Here is a 20,925-nt window from a genome sequence, read left to right as displayed (position 1 = left end):
GGCCCCCACCGCACCCTGGGCACCCTGGTCTGGTTATACTTCAGGAGGTTTGCTCTTAAGATCTAACATCTCTGTAGCCCAGGCAGGACTCCGACTCAGGATCCTCTTGTTTGAACCCCCAAGAACTAGATTACAGGCATGCCACTCTCTGCCAAGAGCTACTATGTATCCATGTCTTCTGTTAGCTGGCTGTGGTGCAAATGGGGCTCTGAGCACATAGCCCTCCCGGGAAAGGGCTGTTTTTTCTTCACAGGTAGAGAAACAACTGTTGTCTTAGGGACATGGCAAGTCAGTGATGGGGACAGGGGTTCGAAGACAGTTTCTGTAATTGAAGCTATCAAATCCCCGTCCTAGGGGATTGTCATCAGTGGTTATAAGGCAGAAGAAAAAAAAAAAAAAAAAAACCAAATGCACTTCAGTGTAGACCCTGTGGTCAATGTAAAACGTCAGCAATGGCCGTAAGAGCAAACCAGTGTTGGAGCGGTAGGGAATGACCAGCTAAGTATAAGCTTAGCTCTAATTTATATACTTTTCGCCTCCCAGAAGACTTTCCACCATGCCCGAGGCTTAAACAGAGACTAGAGAGGAACCGGGTAATCCCTAACCGCTACAGACCAAAAAGGATTTATCCTAAAATGCTGGAGAAGGCTTGTCAGCAGATGCCACTTGAAAGTACCACTGAAGCTGTGTGACCTCATGTGACCGTGTAGCCTTGGTGTGAAGGGGAGGGAGGGGCACAGTGCCTAGTCCTGGTAGACAGAGACCCCTGAGGTCTGGAGGATGTTGACGGCTGGGCAGGTCAGACTGTCAAGGACAGTTCCCTAGGCAGCTGTCCTATAGTCTAGTTTCTTATGGGGAATGGGGAGGTTATTGTGGTTTTTGAGTTGGTGTCTATGTAGCCTAAGAGTGATGAGGAACTCATGTCACCTAGACTGGCCTCAAATCCAGGCGCTCCTCCTACCTTAGCTCCCTAGTGCTCAATGTCACAGGCTTGCTTCTTAGTCTGTTTTCTGTTGCTATGTTGTTACAGATATTATAGGTCTCAGAAATGCGCCAAGACTCGGGTATCCAACCTTTGGTCGATGCCACCAGATGCTGTCATCTTCAAATGTGTTAAGCTGATTTCACAGCCATCTTGGGACACATGACACTCAGGCCACAGGTTGGATATACCTGGATTAGAAGTTTACTTTGTTGAGTCTGGTGGTGCACATCTGTAATCCCAGCACTGGGAGGCAGAGGAGGGAAAATGGGAAGTTTCAAGCTACCTTGGGCTACATAGAGACCCTGTCTCAAAAAAAAAAAAAAAAAAAAAAAAAAACAAACCAGTAACAGATTAAACCAAAGCGTAGAAGTTGATGAGTTGTGTATCCTGGGAAGCTGCACCACGGTGGAAAACATCACATGGCCAGGCCGAGGGTGCACAGTACCTCAGATTTCTCTTCCACTGAGGCCGTTATGGAGGCCCAGTCTTCTGATCTCATCTAATCATGATTACTTCCTTTAATGGGGGGACTTTCCACAAGTGAACATGGATGGTATCTAGGTTTCCCAGGGTTTGAAAACAAAACAAGACCAAAAAAAAAAAAAAAACCTCACTAAAAGCAACTTGGAGAGGAATGGGTTTATTTCAAGTTACAATTTTTTTAAAGAATTATTTTATTTGGATATAGGTACACTGTAGCTGTTTTAAGACACACCAGAAGAGGGCATCAGGTCCCATTACAGATGTCTGGTTTATCATCCTGCTTTCTTATACAACTTAGGGCCACTTGCCTCACCACAGCAATGCCTACATCAAGCTGGGTCCTTCCACATCAGTCACCAATCAAGAAAACACTCCACAAGCTTGCCTACAGACCAGTCTTTTTTTTTTTTTTTTTTAAGATTTATTGATTTACTTATTTAATGTATATGAGCACACTATAGCTGTCTTCAGACTCACCCCAAAAGGGCATCAGATTCCATTATAGATGGTTGTGAGCCACCATGTGGTTGCTGGGATTTGAACTCAGGACCTCTGGAAGAGCAGTCAGTGCTCTTAACCACTGAGCCATCTCTCCAGCCCTCTACAGACCAGTCTTATGGAGGTATTTTCCTCTGTTCAGATGAGTCTAGCTGTGTCAAGTAGACAAAAACCAACAAAGCAAAATAAAACCCCCAAACCGACCAGCACAGATACTAAGCAAATACATTCAAACCACAGAAGTAGGCGAAAAGGAGTCAGAACCCCACTTGGAAACAACCAGTCACTGAGGAACTGTGTACACTGGAGCTGGTGAATCGGCTCTTCCAGTGGTCACCTGGACAAACCTGATGACCTGGGTTTGATTCGCGGAACCTACTATGTAAAGAAGAGAAGGAAAGAACTAACGCCACATGTGTATCCCCTACACACATCATTCATGAGGGTACACACACACACACACACACACTAAAAATTAAAAACTGTATGCCTTTTAGAGGACTCGAGTTTTGCTCATTTGTGGCAAAGTTTGCCCATGTAATCCAGGCTGACCTCTCACCTGTGATCCTCCTGCCTCAGCCCCAGAGTACTGGGATGACCGTTGTGAACCTTCATGTTCTAATAGTGACCATTTTCTGGAGTATGTAATTCATATACACTGTGGAAAAGTCAGTCAAAATAGAAATAACCGACATAAGAAAAGCCCCCTGCAGTTGAACCCCAGAACTCCCCATTTCCAGTGGCAGTCAGCAGTCCTGGAGGAGCCTTGCCACTGAGGGGTTAAAAGAGGGGCCTCACAGTTTGGAGTTCTGGTTTAGAGAAGTCCACATGGAGCGTAAGATTAGAAGCCTGCGGAATGGGCTCAGAAGTTCCTTCTGCTGTCTAGATGGGATGAGAGCCTCAGCCAAAGCTTTTAAGGAGGCTATAGCAGAGGAAGAATGGCCAGAAGAGATTTTAGGAAAGCTCCTCCAAGCCTCGGCATGGGTAAGATTCTGCCAAGGGGAAAGGAAACAGTTCACAGTTTTGTACTCAAAGAATTGCCTGGGGAGGCTAGAGATGAGAGAGGAGATAGTCAGTGCACGTGATTCCCCAAGGCACAGGCTGGGTGTGACCCTCCAGTTCAGAGTCAGATGTGACAGACCGGAGGCTGCCCTGTGGGCAGCTCCTGTGACTCACCTCCCCGGAGACTCCTAACTGTGGCGCAGATTTACCTCTGAGGCTGTTTGTGACGTGAGTCTCTAGGGCAGTGCCAGTCGGTAGAAAACGACAGCTAGGTGTGTCGGTGAGCTGAGTACTGGTTTAGGCCTTAGGAGGCAGAGTAAAGAGCTTATCAGTTCAGGGCTAGTCTGGGCTACCTGGTGGGCAGTCTGCAAAAGCAAGCAAAAGCAATGGCGGATGTGCCACAGACGCAGGCCACTTGAGTAATTTGAAATACTCAGCTAGCCACATCATCTGCTTTTAAGTACTTTGTTTATTGTTTTTTGTTTGATGTGTATGAGTTCTTGCCTGCAGGTATGAAAGTGTAGCAGGTGTGTGCCTGGTTCCCCTGGAGGACAGAGGACACTGGGATGTCATGGGCTAACGTGGGTGTTGGTTCCTCTGTATAAGCCATCTTTCTTGGCCACAACCATACTTACTCATCGTGTGTTGCTCATGCATACATGCCATGGCTCTTGTGTGGAGGTCAGAGGGCAACTTTTTACGGGTCGGTTCTTTCCTTCCACCATGTGGGTTGTTGGAGATGGAACTCAAGTTGGCAGGCTTGGTAGCAGCCAGCTGTACCTCCTGAGCCATTTTGTGACCTCCACTATTATTAGAAGTAAAAAGAAATGGGGACTTTGATTAAGATAATGTATTTCATTTAGTCCAGTTTATCCAAAGCTACAATAACATATCAGCATAAAAATTTTAATAAAGTAGTTTGCATTTCTTTTTATATTAAACATCGGGGCATCTCTCAGCTTGCAGCTGCTGTTATTTCAGGGCCTCAGTAGCTACACGTGGCTGGTGGGTGATACGAGCCCAGCCTTGGGGCCCTCCCAGCTTGGAGATGTATGCGGTATCCCAGTTCTTGGAACAAAATGAGAGGCCAGTGAATTACACGTGCGGTTGGATAATCATGCCTCGAGTGTCCTGGGACTGCTGTGAAAATTAAAAATTGCATGTTAGATACCCAGCTCAGTGGCTGTCACCTAGTAGATGCCTGATGCGCCGTGGCTGCTGTTTTGTTACCTCAAAGGCAACTGAAGGACGATTACTTCACCCTTACGGTCTGTTTGTTCCCTTTGAAGACACACTTTCAGATTATGAAATGCAAGTCTGGATTTCAAAGCTGACAGGTGTTACAGGGTTAAGTTCAGAAGCAACAACAACAAAAAAGCGCACACAATCCTCTAATCCACACCCTTGTCATGTCATGCTCGCCCCCCCCCCCCCCCGCTGTCCACCCTCTCCCCTCCACCCAACCCCACCTTCTCCCCCCCCCCCGCCCTCCGCTTGACAGCTCGAGGCTCCGCCCTACCCCACCCTGTCGGGCGCTGAGCCAAACTACAACTCCCATGATGCGCTGGGAGCCCCACCCTACAGCTTACATCATCTGCATGGGACACAGGACGGTTATCAGGCACGCGGAGGCTCCTTTTGGAGCGCCGAGTTCTTAGACACTGCCTTATAAGAGTGGTAGGGTTGTAGTGACGGTGTTCAGAGGCCATCGGTTCATCCGGGCTGCAGCAGGACAAGTGGCGAGCGCAGCTCCCTCCCCTCCCTCTTCTCTCGGTGTGGCGTCGGCTAGTGACGTGTTGGGTGTGATGGCCGCCGCGAGGCCGGGAAGGTGAAGGTGAGAGGGCGAGCGCGCCGGGGTGGTGGAACCGGCAGCCCCCCGGCTGGGAGAGTCCTGAGTCACCACCCGGCTTAGGACGCTGGGACGCTGGGGCCCCTGGGCCTTGGGCTCAGGCTCCGGCTACACGGGCGTTTCCCTGCTCCGGCCTCGCCGCCGGGCCCTCCTAGACTCTGAGGAGGGGGCGGGCCGCCGGACTCAGGGCTGGGACGTGGGCTCCTCCTGGAAGCTCCCCACATCCTAGTCTTCTCAGCCCTGTGGTCTCATTCATGACCCTTGCCCCATTCTAGTACTTTTCTTTGCCAGCATTTTTTTTCAGGACCCAGTTCACTGTACCCCACTTAAGGTAGAGGTCTTTTTACTTATATGGCTTCTCATTGCACCGTTAAGACCCCGAGGGTTGGAGCTATTCTTATCCGTCCCTGCCCCTAGCACTTAACACATTGAAAGACCACAGGAAATACTGAAGATAGCTGGTGCAGAAAGGCAAAGCTGCTGGCCTCCATTTCTTGTAATACTTTCTATCCTGTTTTTATTGTTGTTGCTGTTGTTGTTGTTTTACTTTCCGGAGCATCACTCCCTCTGTCAGAAAAGGACTCTGGATTGTCCCTGTCTTGTCTTATGTAGGAAACACAAGTGAGCTTCGGAGTCATAGTGTATTTTGGTGTCTAGCTTGGCTACTCGACTCCTACATCTTCCTAGTACTCTAGGGGCCAAGTTTACTCCGTAGACTTTAGAATAGAAGGAGGTACTTTACAGCAGCAGGGACACTCTGGTTTTGATCTGGTCTACTTCCCCTCCTTTCGACACCCTTTCCACTTCTATTTGGCAGTTTCCCAGCCCTCAAGGCCAGGCCTTGCCCTGATTCAGATCCCTCCCCTCTCTCTCTGGCTGTGCCTTTGCAAAGACCTCATTGGTGCATTAGCACATGGCTAATGTGTTTGTGCACACCTGTGCTTTTTGTCCTTGCCGTTGTTACTGTCTTCCCCTCCCCCTCCACGCTTCCTCACCTGCTCCTGAAGCACCTCCATGAGTAAGCTTCCCTCAGGGATGAGTTGGTTTGGCTTTAACACCTCATTAGACATATTTTCCTGGTTGCCCAGTGACCTCCTCCTTTTCCTTTCCAAAAGTTCGGACAGGTGGAGTCAACACCAGCAGTAGCCAACCTGGACCTGAGTCGGCACAGAGGAGACCTCAAGTTCTTTTCATCTATTTGACTCCAGTCATGTCCACGATGCCCAACCTGTGAAGGTCTCTTACCAGCTGGAAAGTAAGTGGAATCTGTGGTTTGGCCACCGTGGATCTGGATTAAGAGTAAAAGGGCGTGCTCTGCTGGCTCTCAGGTGCAAGTCTCTTGGAGTGGATCCTGGAGCACAGAGCTTGTGGCTTCCAACTTCTGTTGGAAGAAGCTACTGTCTCTCCTTCCACGGGGATTTCACTAGCTGACAGTTCAAAACCTGGCCAGGATCTATCTCTTGGGCATCTCTGAAGAATTAGTCTCTCCTTGTTTGTCCCTGTGCCGGCTCCTTTCTGTCTCTGCTTCGCAGAGGTTGGGTCCTTATCATGGCCCCAAGAGTCTGCTGTGCCTTTTACCCTCTTTACTGTTTCATTTCAATTTCTCAGCTTCTCTTCTGTTCCAGTTGTGCAGCAGATCATCCCTGGACCCGTTTTGTTTTCTCTGCTAGGAGTTGCTGCATATAAACTGGGTAAGGAGGTGATGTGGATTCAGGGAGCCACACCTGGGATCCAAGCACCTTGCACTGAGTTTCGCTACTGCTGCACAAACACCTAATACCCCACCACTAATAGCCTGGGCCGATGCAGAGCTTCTGATGACCTTCAAGTGCTGTCCTGGTGTCTGTTCAGAATTGTTTCTGTTTCTGATCTCAAGTTAATGATGCTATTAGTGTGCTCCCGTAGCTTGTGGGGGTGGGAGAAGACTGTCAGGTGAATGAGCCTTTCCTCACAGTGTGATCCTTAGAATTTTGTTTGTTTGTTTGTTTTTCCAGATAGGGTTTCTGTGTATCCCTGGCTGTCTTGGGCCTTACTGTGTAGAACTCAGAGTTTCGATTGCTTCTTCCTCTTAAGCATTAGGATTAAAGGTGTGTGCCACCACTGCTGGCCTGTCCTTATAATCTTAAAGTCTGTTAGAAGTTTCATCTCGCTCCCCATTCTCGTTCTTTTGAGACAGGCCGGGTCACATGAAACCCTGGCCAGCCTTGAACTCCCTGATTAACTGAGGATGACTTTAAACTCTTAAGCTCTTTTTTTCTTTTCTTTTTTTAATAGATTTATTTTGTGTGCATGTGTGTCACAGTGCACATGTGGAGGTCAGACAACTTGTGGGAATTTGTTCTCTCCACCATGTGGTTTCGGAGGATTGGATTGGTGATTCTCCTGCCTCCATCTCCCAAGTGCTAGGAACACAGTTGTGCCCCATTGAGCTCAGCTAAAAAAATGTCTTCACTGAATAAATAGCTAGATGCAGATCAGTTGCAGTGACTCTGTGTTTACATCTGCCTGTCTCTTTTCCATTTGTGTACACAGAAGTGGTTTGGCTGAATAGTGTTTTACATATCGATGTTAACAGGAACTTTTTTTTGCATGGACCATTGGGTACAACTAGAGTTCTGGAGATTACTCTTTGGGAAATGCTGCTGTTAAATGCTTCAACACTGGGAGCAATCTGAGGGTGTCAACAAAACCAAACAACCCTCAGAATGTGCCATCTAGTGTAACTAACTGATATTGGAGCTGTTCCCTGTGGTTCAGCTGTACTGAAGGGACCGGTACCATGTGCCTGCAGCAAGCCATGTGATAGTAAAGTGAGTCCTATCAGGGCTGTCCAGAAGAGCAGGAAGTCAACCTCCTCTCCCCTGGCCCGGGGCGGGAGGAGGGGGAAGGAGAACTGGCAGGCAAAGCCCCAGATAATAAGGGCTCTCTTGGGGCTTTTATGCATGTATTTTGCAAATTTAGTACTTTTGTGCACATACTTATGTGCAGTTTGCTGTTTGGAAAGATTAAATTTTAGAATCTGAAACATTAGTTCATCTCTGTTGACTGGCGAACTCCAAATACTTAGCTGGAAACTGCTTTTCAGGAAAAAGGGGACTTGGTATTTAAGGATGGAAGGTTTTAGATTGTTTCCCTGGAGGTGAGGGTGTTCACTAAGCAGCCTGTACCTGTCACAGCTGAGGCTGGGGAAGGTGGAATTGAGGGTGCTATCCTCTCAAAAACTGGCTTTCTAGAAGCTTAGCACATAAGAGAGACACGGTGTGATTTTAACAATTCAGACTAAAAATCTTGTGAGGTTGTGTGGCTGTCCTCTGTGGGTGGGTTCTGAATTATGTCTAGGACAAGAGTAAGAGTAAGTAAGGAAAGGGTATGGAAAGGAGCCGGCTTCTAGGCAGAAAGCAGGGCCAAATGCAGTCTGCCTGGGAACTAACAGAGGAAGGAGCTCGGAGCTCTGCTAGGTGTCTGCAGGACTAGGATTTGGAGCTGCAGGCTGGAGATCAGGGCAGTTCCCAACCAACTGAACACCTAGCAGGCTCGTAACCTCCAGTCACTTGGCTTTTACTAGTGTGCATGCCCTAAGTCTTGTATTTTCTGAACACTAATACCTCTTGGTTTGTATCCTTGTGCTTACAGACAATGGCCAGCACCTTGGGATACCCTTTTCTACATGCCCAGCAGCTATCAATGAACTTTCCCTTCAACCTAGTCACTTGTGGGCTGGGTGCTACTTATGTCCTCCAGCTGACCTGTTTGCTCTGTTTCCATGGTAGCAGGTGTGGAGCGTGCAGGATGTTAATAGGGTTGCTAACCAACATTGCTTCGCAGTATCTTAGGCTTGGTTGCTGAATGGTCCCGAGGAGAGTCTTGTGATCTGGTTGTAGTTTATTACAGTTTGGGACTGTGACCTGCTACTACCTTTGAGCCCTGACTGCTGAGCATGATGCTTGTGCTGTCATTTCTAGTCACCTTACAACTTACACCATGTCTTACTTGTTGAATATAAGGATTCCAGAGTGAAATGACTGGCTCGGATTTCTGCAGGAAGAACACAGGGATTCTCACTTTGTGCTGTTGATTTCAAAGTCTTTGTCCTATGCAACTTCACCACATCCTACACTCTCTCCTTCCTTCCCTGTTCTCTGCCTGCCCCACCCTCCGACTTCAGGGCACTCTTCCTTTGCTGTATTGAGCTATTTTATTTTCAGAGCCCATTCTCAGAGCTGATAAAATGCATCTAGTTGAGAAAGTGCATCTCAGAAGCTGAGTGTGGTGGCCAAGCCCATGATTGTGGCCCTTGAGAGGTAGAGCAGGGGGATCAGAAGTTTAGGGCCTCCATTAAACTGTTTTATTACTACCAGCTCCCCCACCCCTATTACCCCATTTTTTTTTCTCTCTCTCTCTGAAGAAAGAAGGAGAAGGTGGAAACAGCAGTGTGCTCATTTCCTTCCCTTGGCTCCTGAAGAGTCTGTAACACTACAAAATGGTTTGTTGATCTGAGCAACACGGGTTCATCTCCATGTCTGGACCTGCTTTTCTACCTACCTTGAAGGTGGCCTTTCTCAAAGGCCCAGTTTTAGCACTCAGGCTTGAGCTTTTTCTCAGGAAAAAGCTGTCACTCAGAAGGAACCTTGTGCTGCAACTTTTGGCGCCATTATTGGGTTGTCTTGTGTGCTTACTCATGAACAGTGGGGAGAGGCTTGATAGTACATGGTTAGGGTGGCTCTGTAGAGAGTGACAGGACCAGACCCACACAGCTGTGCTATTCCCTCATCCTGGGAGGGCTTTTTTCTTTTCGTGTTTCAGGCTCTGCAGGCTCTGCTGGGGGAATAGACTCTCCACGGTTGGAACTCTGAGTAGGGCCACCCAAGGCTCCACTTTCGGGGCAGCCACACCTGGGAGACACTTGGCATATGTTTTGACTTTTGACCAAAGATCTCTGGGACTTTGGAGTTAGTATCATGGCTTCTGTGAAGATGTGAGAGATTGAGAGGACACACTGGCAGAAAGTAAAATGTCAGGTGTCATCACAAAACAGTACAGGGCTTTTCCTTTCCTTTCCAAGTGGGCTTCTGCCATAACTGTCACAGGAGGAACCGATAGTCTTCTGCTACTGTGCTTTATTTGTTCATTTGAAGTTGGGTCTCATGTAGCCCAGGCTTACCTTAAAGTCACTCTGTAGTCTCAGCCAGACTTGAACTCCTAATTTATGTCTTCAGCTCCCAAGTGCTGGAGTCTCAGGCCTGTGTTTCCATGCTTTTTTTTTTTTTTTTTAAGTTTTAGAAGTAGACCTCTCTTGCTTGAGGATCATTTTTCTGTGTCTCTATTCCTTAAGCAAAGAAAGTAAGTAAGGCCATTAGGAATGAGACCACGGTGTTCTTGGACTGCGGTGGTTATAGGAGGGTGTGGGCAGCCCTGACCTTGAATATACTTTGCTGTTGTTGTCTGGTGCTCTCCCTGATTGGTGGTGTCGGGGGACAGGTCTACCTGTCTTTTCTACGACTTTGCCACCCGAGGAGCTGTGTGTGTGATTTTTTGAGATCCAAGATTTGCCCCTTCTCTCTGAGGTACTGGACAGTGTTGAACAGGCAAGACAGGGATTGCTAGCATAGACTAAGTCTGATCTCAGGACTCTACAACCAGATGTTTGTGAATCTACGCAGTGTGATGTGGAGATGGGCCCAAGTGTGCTGAGAACTCCCTTCCTATTTAAGATGCTGGGACCTTGTCTCTGTTGAGTGAGTTGGGAAGAGAACACTGTTATTCTTGGTGGTCCCAGTTCTCTTTCCCTATCTGTGCCTGGCAGCATGGCTGAACACTACTAAGTGTGCCTGTGCTCAAACACTGTTGGTTCCCTTGCAGCGAGATGTCCCTGCTCTTTTCTCGATGCAACTCCATTGTCTCCGTCAAGAAGGATAAGCGACACATGGCTGAGGTGAATGCTTCCCCTCTCAAGCACTTTGTCACTGCCAAGAAAAAGATCAATGGCATCTTTGAGCAGCTGGGGGCCTACATCCAAGAGAGTGCCAGCTTCCTTGAAGGTGAGCTGGGCCCCTGCTAAGGCAAGCCCTGTGAGAAATTTGAGTAGAAGGATTTGGGGGTCCCAATAGCTCTGCTCTAGGGACATTCAGGCATAAATGTGTCATTGCCTTCAACTGTGCTCGGCCTGGATCCCCGTGGGTTCTGAGTACCAGGAAGCTGAGGCTCAAACTATTAAGTAAGGAATTTCTCTGTTTTATTTGAAGAGTTTGTTTGTTTGTCTTGTTTTTTGAGACAGGGTTTCTCTATGTAGTCTTGGCTGTTCTGGAAGATTGCCTTAAATTCACAAGAGATTCACCTACGTCTGCCTCCCAAGTGCTGGACCTTGGCATTACCTTGGCATGCACCACCACACTTAGCCTGAGACAGGTTTCTGTGTAACCCTGGCTGAACTAGAACTCACTCTGTAGACTAGGCTGGCCTCAGAAATTGGCCTGCCCCTGCCTCCCAAGTGCTGGAACTAAGGGTGTGTGCCACCAAGGGTAAGTGAATCTTATCCCCGTCAAAATTTTAGGCAGTCAGGCAGGGATGTGTGGTGTGATGGTTGTCTCAGTGGGTAAAGCCTGGCTGGCACAAATCCTGTCTGTGTTCCATCTCCAGCATATGTGGTGGATGCCTAAAATCCCAGCACTTGGGAGACTGGTGGGAGGAGCAAGAGTTGAAGGTCTTGGCTTCTAGCCAGTTTGAGTCAGCTTGGGCTTAGTGAAACCTTGTCTCCAAAAATCAATCAAAACCAAAAACCTAAAGGCAGGTAGATTAAGGTTTGAGAGTAACCTGACGCCTGAGTATCAGAGTAACCGAGGCAGCTTTGCCTTGGTGTCTCTAATGCCACAACCCATGAGTTGTATTTGGCCTGGTTCTGGCTGCCATAGCATCAGGCACTGTTGGGTGTTGATTATCCTGGACAGGGTGCCCTGGTTGGTATTTTTAGATTGGCAGTAGAAGTGTTAGTAGGAAACTCATGGTGCTGCGTTTTCTCCAGTTACTAATTTGAGCACAGCCCCTGTCAGTGAGGACTGCTTCTCAGAGTCCCTCTCTGTCTGAGGGCAGCTCCAACCTCCAGCTGTCTCAGGCTCCCTCCAGACAGTGCCCTGGTGACATATGGATCTGGAGCTTGTCTGTGGACACTCATGTGCTTAGTGTTCTCTGTCCTTCGTTTTCTTGTGTGTGGGAGGGTTCGTATGAGACTAAGACTTTTCAGGGTTTTCTGCAGAACTTGACAGAGTCAGGTAGAACATCTCTTCAGCCTGCTCATTTTCTTACACGGGCAAACGAGTATGTGAGACCCCCTGTCCAGTTTTGTTAACCTACCTATGCCCTGCTTTGTGCAGGGGGCTTAAGGAGAAAATAATGTCTCCTCAAGTAGACAGGTTTGAACCTGAATCTTTTTTTCCCAGGAGCTGAGGACTGAACCCAGGGCCTTGCACTTGCCGGGCAAGCACTCCACCACTGAGCTAAGTCCCTGGCTCCTTGACCTGAGTCTTTCAGTCCGGTTGAGGCTGAACTGATTGCAGATCACCGCCTGTTTATTGGGTAGTAGCTCTACTCATCCTTCCCTGAGCTGGGGCGAGGGATTCACAGACTGACCAGGCTGCTGCCTTCCTCAGCCCCGAGTCATTCACTCACATAACATTGTGGACAGGCAGGTGTTTCAGGAAGGTGTTCTGTCATGGTTCTTTGATGTGTCTCTTTGTGAAAATGTGAGGCCCTTGTTTATTGGCCACATGCAAGGAAAGAGGCTGAGTGTTTTGAGCTATTTTGGGGATTGTTCTGGTCCTGGTAAGGATGTTTTCTTCCTACCCAGGCTAATGATGAGAGCTAGTCAGCCTGTAGGCACTTGTTCAGTGGAGCCATGTGTCTGAGAACCAGCTTCCTTCTATGGGGCATTGCAAAGGTCATGCCCATGCGCCCGTATAAGGGAGGAATGTTGATGCATCTGGGCTGGGGTGATGGGGTGGGGGTGGGGCACATGTTAGCTGGGTCACTTCCTTTCATGGTACTAACTAGAGGGAAAACTCACTAGGAAGTCTGTGGCATGCCACTTGTCATACTCCACATGCTTTGGGGGAGTGCTCTTGGGACTGGACCTGCCAGTCTGGTAATTTGCAGAGTTTGTTTGCTGCAGGTCCAAGCAGACATCTGTTTGCCAGATAGCTTTCCACTCAGCTGGTGGAAGGGGGAGGCAGGATCTTGCTCAGTCCCATCTTGTATAGTGATTTCTTTTTTACCCATCTGCCTGTCAAGGGCACTGGGGAAAGGCAAGAGTCATCTGAGCATCCGTTCACTCAGCCAGTGATGCTGCACCTGCTGGTCCAGCAATCACACAGTGGATAAAGCGGACAGGTGAGGTGGCTAGTTACGTCAGAGAAGTACAGCTTGCTGTGAGTGCACAGACAGGGACCTGCTCAGGACGCAGAGTAGCCAGGGGAAGGCTTCCTGGGCTGGGCTGTCTGAGCTAGACCTGAGACCCAGTGGAAAATAGCCACACTGCTCCACAGCAGCATGGCTGCTCCTCAGAAGAAAGGCGAGTTGGGGTGGGTAGCAGCAAGTAGAGCCTAGAGGGACAGGAGGCTTCTGAGTTTGGGGAGAAGGTGTGGTGGACTTAAATGGGGCTGACAAGAGGCTGTATGTCAGAGAGGGCCCCTGGGACTGGGCCAGGTCCGGAAGGACCTCTGAGTGTGACATGGAGTGGGGAAGCCTATACTCTAGTGCCATGATTCAAATTCTGTATAGTGATCGTGAAAAAGAGCAAAGGAGACCATGTTGGAAAACTGACTAGAGGGCAGGCAAGACGGCTCTGTGAGTAAAGACACTTGTCTCCTCCCTGCTTGACAGCCCAGTCCTGGGCCTGACGTTGTCTTCTTCTGAGCTGCACATGCACATGTGACACATGCTTGCCATACACTTAGTAATAAGTAAACAAACCAAAAGTGACCATAACTGTGCCTGGTATGTGAGTGCTTTGTAAACACTGAGAAGTGTTGTTGCTGATGGCAGGAGGGATGGCTCAGGGGTTAGCAACACTGGCTGCTTTGTAGTCTAGTTTGGGTCTCAGCACCTAGATGGTGCCTCATAACCATCTGAAACCCTAGTTCCCGGGGATCTGATGCCTTTGTCTCACCTTGAGAGGCACCAGGCACAGATGTGGTGCCCAACACGTGAAAATAAAATACTGATAAACATAAAAATAAATAAATAAAATCTAAAAAGAAAAAACAGGGCTGTTGAGATGGCTTGGCAGGCAAAGGCACTTACTGAGCAAATCTCATTACCTGAATTAGATTCATGGAACCCAGGTGAAGGCAGGAGGGCAGAGTTGACTCCAAAATTTGTCCTTTGACCTCACATGAAACTCCTCATTGTACACGTGTGCACACCGAGTTTTTTTATTTTCTAAGAAAAAGTATTGGGGTCGGTGAGATGGCTCAGTGGTTAAGAGGACTGGTTGCTCTTCCAGAGTCCATGAGTTCAATTCTGAGGTCATAACCATCTGTAATTGGATCTGATGCCCTCTCCCAGTGTGTCATAAATAAATCTTTTCACAAAGCACTGAAATGTCATGTTCAGGTACTCACCCAGCACGTGGCATTTGAGCTTTTAAAAATTTTAAACTCATGGAAGTTGCTGTTTTTCTGAGAGAAGATGCATTGTTGAGGATCCCTCCCTATAAGTCTTACTTTTCAGTCTGTTCATAGCTGCCACACAGTAGGACCACAGTATGAAGTCTGGGTGTTCCACCTTAAAATGGAACAGGGAGTCAGCAGAGGTGGTCTTGTGCTGGAGATGAAGACCTGGGAACAAGGGAGACTGTCAGTCTGGAGCTCCTCCAGCCACACCCTCACCCACTGTTGTCTGCTCTCTAGACACCCACAGGAATGCAGAACTGGACCCAGTTACCACGGAAGAGCAGGTCCTGGATGTCAAAGGGTACCTGTCCAAGGTCAGGGGCATCAGCGAGGTGCTGGCCAGGCGGCACATGAAGGTGGCTTTTTTTGGCCGGTGAGTAATTGAAGCCCTCTCTGCTTCTTCTTTTCCTGGTGTGGGGGCTGCAGTGCATACAGGTGAGGAGCAGACCAGGCTGGCCTTGAACTCACAGACATCTATCTGCCTGTCTCTGCTTTCCAGAGTGCTGGGATCACCATTATCACCTAGAGCTTTATTTTCTTTTTAAATTAATTTTTATTTATTTGTTGGAGATGTGTGAAGGTCAAGACAGCTTATGAGATGGGCTGGAGAGATGGCTCAGTGGTTAGGAGCACTGATTGCTCTTCCGGAGGTTCTGAGTTCAATTTCCAGCAACCACATGGTGGCTCACAACCATCTGTATTGGGATCTGATGCCCTCTTTTGGTGTGTCTGAAGACAGTGACAGTGTACTTATAATAAATAAATAAATAAATAAATAAATAAATAAATAAATAAAAGATCCAACTTTATCTTAAAAAAAGAACATAAAATAAAGATTCTTTGGAGAAAAAAAAAGCTTATGAGAGTCAGTTTTCGCCTGTCTTATGAGTCTGCAGATCAAATTCAATTGTCTGGATTGGCAGTAAATGTTTTTTACCCACTGGATTATCTCTCCAGGTCTTCTTATTTTTTATTTTTTAATTGTGATAACTTAATGGAGGTTGGAGCCCAGGGCCTCACACATGCTGGACTAGCTCTCTGTCTGTCACTGAGCTGTGCATGGCTGCTGGCTGAGCCATTAGGAGCTGTGTGTCCCTGTTGAGAAGCCAGTGATGCTTGCTTGCTGTGCAGCTGCTCCCAGAGCCTTTCATCACGGGGATCAGAAATGGTTCCTAGTAAATACCGGCTTTCCGATCTCCACTCACCTCAGCCCTTGCAGCCTTTATTGTGGTCATCTCAGCTCAGACTCCTGAGTGTTGGCATTTGCTTATACTTAATTCTAACTAGGAAGCCTAAAGTTGATGAAGAATTTGCTGCTCTAGATACCACATACATGGAATCAATCATATAGTATTTTCTGGAGGTTGGTTGTTTTGAGACAGGGTGATCTGTGTAGCCGGGCTCTGTAAACTAGGTTGGTCTCAAACTCACAGAGATCCTCCTACCTCTGTCTCCTGAGAGCTAGGATTAAAGACATTTGTCATTGTATCCAGCAGTGTTTCTCATTCAGTTACGGACTTGTGTCCTCACGGCTGGTGGTCCAGGTTGTAGCATGTGTCAGAATTTGCTCTGTGTATGTATGTGTGTGGTGTTGTGTATGTGGGCTGGTGATTGTTGATGTTGTGTGTCTTCCTCAGTTGCTCTCTACTTTATTGAGGCAGGTTCTCACTAAAACCAGAGATGGCTAAGTCCATCTTGTCTAGGGAGCCAGGTTGCCCCAGGGGTTGGAGAGCTGGGAGTGCAGTGGTTGCCACACCTCCCTGCCTCTTACATGAGTTCTGGGGATCTCCCCAGCCCAGCTCCTTTTTTTCTAAGGCTGACGATTTCTTTGTATTTGACTTGTTCCTCTCCATGAGCATCCGGGTTGCTTTGGCTTTTTGATGGTAACAGATAATGTCACTGTGTATGTTGTGTAGATGTTCTTTCTGGTCCCTGCTTCTGGTTCCTTTGGGTGTGTACCTGGAAGTGGGATTGATGGAGAATACTGTCGTTCTGTCCTGCTTTTCCTCAGCAGCTGCACTGCTGTTCCGTGTCCCAGCAGTGCACCTAGTACATCTCTGCACATCCTTGTCGGCACAGTTCTCTGTTGGGATAGCAGCCATGCCTCTGTGGGAAGTCACAGCCTAATGTGGGATTCTTTGTTTTTGGAGATGAGGGCCTTACTCTGCTGCCCAGACAGGTCTTCAGCTCCTGGGCTCCCGTCCTGCCACTACCTAAGCGCTGGAAACTCCGTTGGTCTCCCAGCATGCTTAATAGTGTTTAGACGCTTTTCATGTGTTGACTGGAGAAATGTCTGTTCCTTAGTTAGGTTGTTCTTTAGGTTATTGTGGCATTGTAGGAGCTTTTAAATATACTGTGGGTTTTCTCCAGAGGGTTATTTTTCACTGTGTTTATGATTATATGCGGAAGTATGGGTCTCAGTACAGGCAGGTGACATTAGATCCCACTGTCTGGAGTTACAGACAGCTGTGAGCTGTCCAACATGGACAGAGCCTGGGTTCTCTAAGAGCAGTGTAAGGTCTTAGCCACTGAGCCAGTGGGTGGTGACTCCTTTGGGGGTTGAGTGACCCTTTTTCAGGGGTCACGTAGGACCATCAGAAAACACAGATATTTACATTGTGATTCATACCAGTAGTAAAATTACAGTTATAAAGTAGCAACAGAAATGGTTTTATGGTTGGGGTCACCACAACATGAAGTGTATTGGACTGCAACATTAGGAAGGTTGAGAGCACTGCACTGAGCCATCTTTGTCTCCAGCCCTTTAAGTATATCCTGTGTATTTGTAAATCTTAGCCATTCTTTGGGTTACCTTTCCACTTTGTCAGTTATATCCTTTGGTGTCCAATCCTTTATTTGATGTGTCCTGGACTCTTTCCCTATCTGGTATCATATCTAAACAGTAACTGCTGAAGTTTCCCTTTGTTTTAAGATTTTAAATATTATAAGGAGAATCAGGCACTAAAAGCAACACCCAAAGCTGAGGTGTGTTTCAGTTCTGTAAGCGCTTGTGTGGTATGCATGAAGCCCTGGGGCCCAGCATGACGGCATACACACCTACAGTCCCAGCACTCCGAAGGTGGCAGCAGGGGGTTGGAAGCGTAAGTTCATCCTCCATGTGGAGTTTGAAGCCAACCCACGTCAAAAACAAATTAAAATGTCTTTAGGTAGGACAGACAGATGCTTGGCACGCAGTGGTACTGTAGAGTAGGCACTGTCTCTCAAGTCCTACTCCTGCTGACTTGTGATCTCACGTATGCCTTCAGCTTCTCTGGCCTGTTGTTTCTTCATCCTCTCCTGGAAGGTGTGGCCTGGCCCTCACCTGGGTGCTAGTGCCTACCCCAGTCACTGTGCACATGGAAACTGTGGCTCTGAAGCTGTGTGCTGCTGAGGATTGCCATGCAGAGTGAGAGAGTGTTTTTAGCACAGAGGCTTGGAGAGGAAAAGTCTGGAAGTAGAGCTGTTTGCAAGAAGGTTACGTTAACTAAAACACCAAAGGAAGCTTCCCTTTTGCCTGGCACTGGTGGGCCTGAGAAGTGGGGCTTCATGTGTGAGGAGGAGCATAACAGGAAAATAGCCACAAAGCAGGCTCAGTGTGGGGAAGCAAGGACATGGGGTCATTTGGACAGGACAACCCTGGGGCAGGGACCATGGTTTAGGGAGAGCACTGTTTACTTTGGAAGTAGGCAGTCTCCATCAGTGTGCTCCCGGCCCGTGAGCTGCCTGCAGGTTGTTCTGCAGTGATGAGAACATAACAGGTTCAGGCTGAGGGGTATTTTCCTGACCAGCTTAATAAACACATAGCCTTCCTTTCAGTGCCGCCTGGGCACCATTGGCATAGCAGAGAACAAGACTCTGGTACCTTAGGCTAGACACAATAGTGTGACAGCCTAGGCTTTGTTGCTTATGACCTCTGTTGTTTCTTCCTAGGACGAGCAATGGGAAGAGCACCGTGATCAATGCCATGCTCTGGGACAAGGTTCTGCCATCTGGGATTGGCCATACCACCAATTGCTTCCTACGGGTCGGGGGCACAGATGGCCACGAGGCCTTCCTCCTCACTGAGGGCTCGGAAGAAAAGAAGAGTGTCAAGGTGGGTGCTGCCAGGCCAGCTCTCTACCGTGGGTGGCAGTGAGTATAGTTGTGACTTGTAACATCAGTGTCACAAGACTCACCCAACCCCCATGCTTATGACCTTTGTGGAGGATTTGAGACTATCCGGGAGGGTCAGAGTGGGGCACCAAGAACAAGGGCCCAGAGGGTGAGAGGCAGAGTGAGCTGGCAGGGAGGGAGCACATACGCTCTTCTGGGCGTGCCGGAGGGTTCCTGAGTGCTCTGGAGTCCCCCGCAGCAGCCAGCCACTGGTGCCCTCTCATTTCCTGAGACACAGCTGTGCTCTCCTTGGAGCCAGGTGCGCATCTTTACTCATAGGAAATTAACCATTGCAGAATAAGCGAAGCTTCAGGGTGATGTTTGAGAAAGAGGCTTAAAGGGGAGTGCAAAAGGCTGGTTCTTAGTGACACATGCAGTGAGAGAAAGGGCACTGGAGAGATGGTTTCTCTTTCAGAGTTCAGTCTCCAGCACTGTCAGGTCTCACAGCCTCCTGTGACTCTGGCTCCAGGATCCAACACCCTTTCTCTGGCCTCTGTGGATGCCTATACACACACACACACACACACACACACACACACACACACACATAAAAAATTAATGAGTCTTTAGAAAAAGTATTATTTTATCTGTGTAAGTGCCTGCCTTATATGTCTGTGCTACATAGATGCCTGGTGTACACAGAGTCCATCCAGGAGGGTATTAGGTCTCCCGGAACTGGAATTACAGTTGTGAGCTGCCATACTGGTGCTGGGAATCTAATTCAGGTCCTCTGGAAGAGCAGTCAGTGCTTTTAACCACTGAGCCATCTCTCCAGCCCTTGAATTAATTAATTGTTGGTCAGCCCTTGTTGGTCAGTCGTCCCGGACTGTTGTGTTGTAGAGGTGACACAGGAGATCTCCCAGCTGATGACACTTCTAGCCTGATATTTATTTCTTTCTTCCACCATCAGACCGTGAACCAGCTTGCCCATGCCCTCCATCAGGATGAGCAGCTGCATGCAGGCAGCCTGGTGAGTGTGATGTGGCCCAACTCCAAATGTCCGCTTCTGAAGGATGACCTCGTGCTGATGGACAGGTGAGAGGGGAGACATGCTCCTAGAAGTCTGGTCAGAGGGTACCAAGTCTCCATTTCTCAGTGATTCAGGTTTAGGGTTCCTGTGTTCTCTCTTTGCTCTGTTTAAGTACTGGTGCCTTTCAGATAGCTTAACCAAATCCTTGTGCCTCTTGGATTTCTTCCAGGGGCTGGTTGCTTATTGTCCCCATTGGCATCAGTGTCCTGCAGATGTCCCAGGAGTGGGTTGTTCGAGAGCTAGGAGGGGCACTTAGAAGTGGGGATGGGGGAGCAGGGAGGCTGCCCTACATGCCAGGCAGTATGTTTGGGTTCTGCCAGTCCAAGCACCCACTTGTTCTATAAAACAAGGCTTTGGGAGATTTGTGCAAGCAGATTTAGGCTTACTTCCTTTCTTTCTGGAACACCAAAATATAATACTGTAAAGACCATAGCCTGAGACAGTTTAGGACCTGTTTAATCATTCTGTTTGCCTTTGCCTGAAACGCTTTTGGCTGACTGGACCTTAGCAATCCTCTGACATTGGTTCTGGGAAGGCTGATGGCGTGTGTGTGTGTGTGTGTGTGTGTGTGTGTGTGTGTGTATTTTGAGTAGCATATGTGGGCATTTTGTTCCTCTTGGAGGAGTGCTTTGCCCTGCCTTTTGGACATATTACCCCTATACCAAAAACAAACAAACAAACAAACCCAGTACTGTGGCCTTGTGCGGTACCTGACCTCAGATACAAACTTGAGAGTGGGGCACGGCAGTAGATGCCTGTAATCACATCTCTAGAGAGGTGGAGGGCTACAGGTCATTATATTCTCATAAAAGTGATAGGTGCCAGGTGGTCCACACCTTTGTTCCCATCATTTGGAAGGCAGAGGCAGGTGGATGCCTGAGTTCCAGGTCACCCTTGTTTACAGAGTGAGTTCCAGCACAGCCAGGGCTGTGTAGAAAAACCCTGATCTGAAAGACCAAGGAAAAAAAGTGATAGGTGCTAAAAACAAACTCAGCATCCCTCAGTGGACATCCCTGGGAGGACAGGGACTGGAAGTAGAGATCTCCTTCCCCTCCCACACCTGGCCACTTTGCAAGTCCCAGAGCTATACACACTGGGGTCTTATGCCCTATGCTTGACCATACTGATTTGCATCTGTCACCACCAGTCCTGGGATCGATGTCACCACGGAGCTGGACAGCTGGATTGATAAGTTTTGCCTGGATGCTGATGTGTTTGTGCTGGTGGCCAACTCAGAGTCCACGCTGATGCAGACGGTAACTCT

At 48.3% G+C, this 20,925-nt stretch overlaps 1 protein-coding gene across 3 annotated transcripts in view; it reads left to right on the top strand.

Moving 5' to 3' along the window:
* The first annotated feature begins 4,574 nt into the window (after nucleotides 1-4,574).
* MFN2 (mitofusin 2) overlaps nucleotides 4,575-20,925 on the top strand; it is a 29,264-nt gene continuing 12,913 nt past the window's right edge. Inside the window, exons 1-8 of one of the 3 annotated variants that reach the window (XM_080922049.1) lie at nucleotides 4,575-4,802; nucleotides 5,933-6,072; nucleotides 6,443-6,508; nucleotides 10,677-10,855; nucleotides 14,717-14,852; nucleotides 18,410-18,572; nucleotides 19,542-19,666; nucleotides 20,809-20,917. In XM_080922049.1, the coding sequence (XP_080778175.1) occupies nucleotides 10,681-10,855; nucleotides 14,717-14,852; nucleotides 18,410-18,572; nucleotides 19,542-19,666; nucleotides 20,809-20,917 (708 nt within the window). In that variant the 5' untranslated portion in view covers nucleotides 4,575-4,802; nucleotides 5,933-6,072; nucleotides 6,443-6,508; nucleotides 10,677-10,680. Of the gene's footprint in view, nucleotides 4,803-5,932; nucleotides 6,073-6,425; nucleotides 6,509-10,676; nucleotides 10,856-14,716; nucleotides 14,853-18,409; nucleotides 18,573-19,541; nucleotides 19,667-20,808; nucleotides 20,918-20,925 lie in introns of all 3 variants that reach the window. The other 2 variants (XM_080922050.1, XM_080922051.1) reach the window with 2 other exon arrangements.

Source organism: Micromys minutus (genome assembly GCF_963924665.1).
Source record: "Micromys minutus genome assembly, chromosome: 9".
Classification (NCBI taxonomy): domain Eukaryota; kingdom Metazoa; phylum Chordata; class Mammalia; order Rodentia; family Muridae; genus Micromys; species Micromys minutus.
Note: the sequence above shows the minus strand (reverse complement) of the source record. Positions and strands in the feature narration are given on the sequence as shown.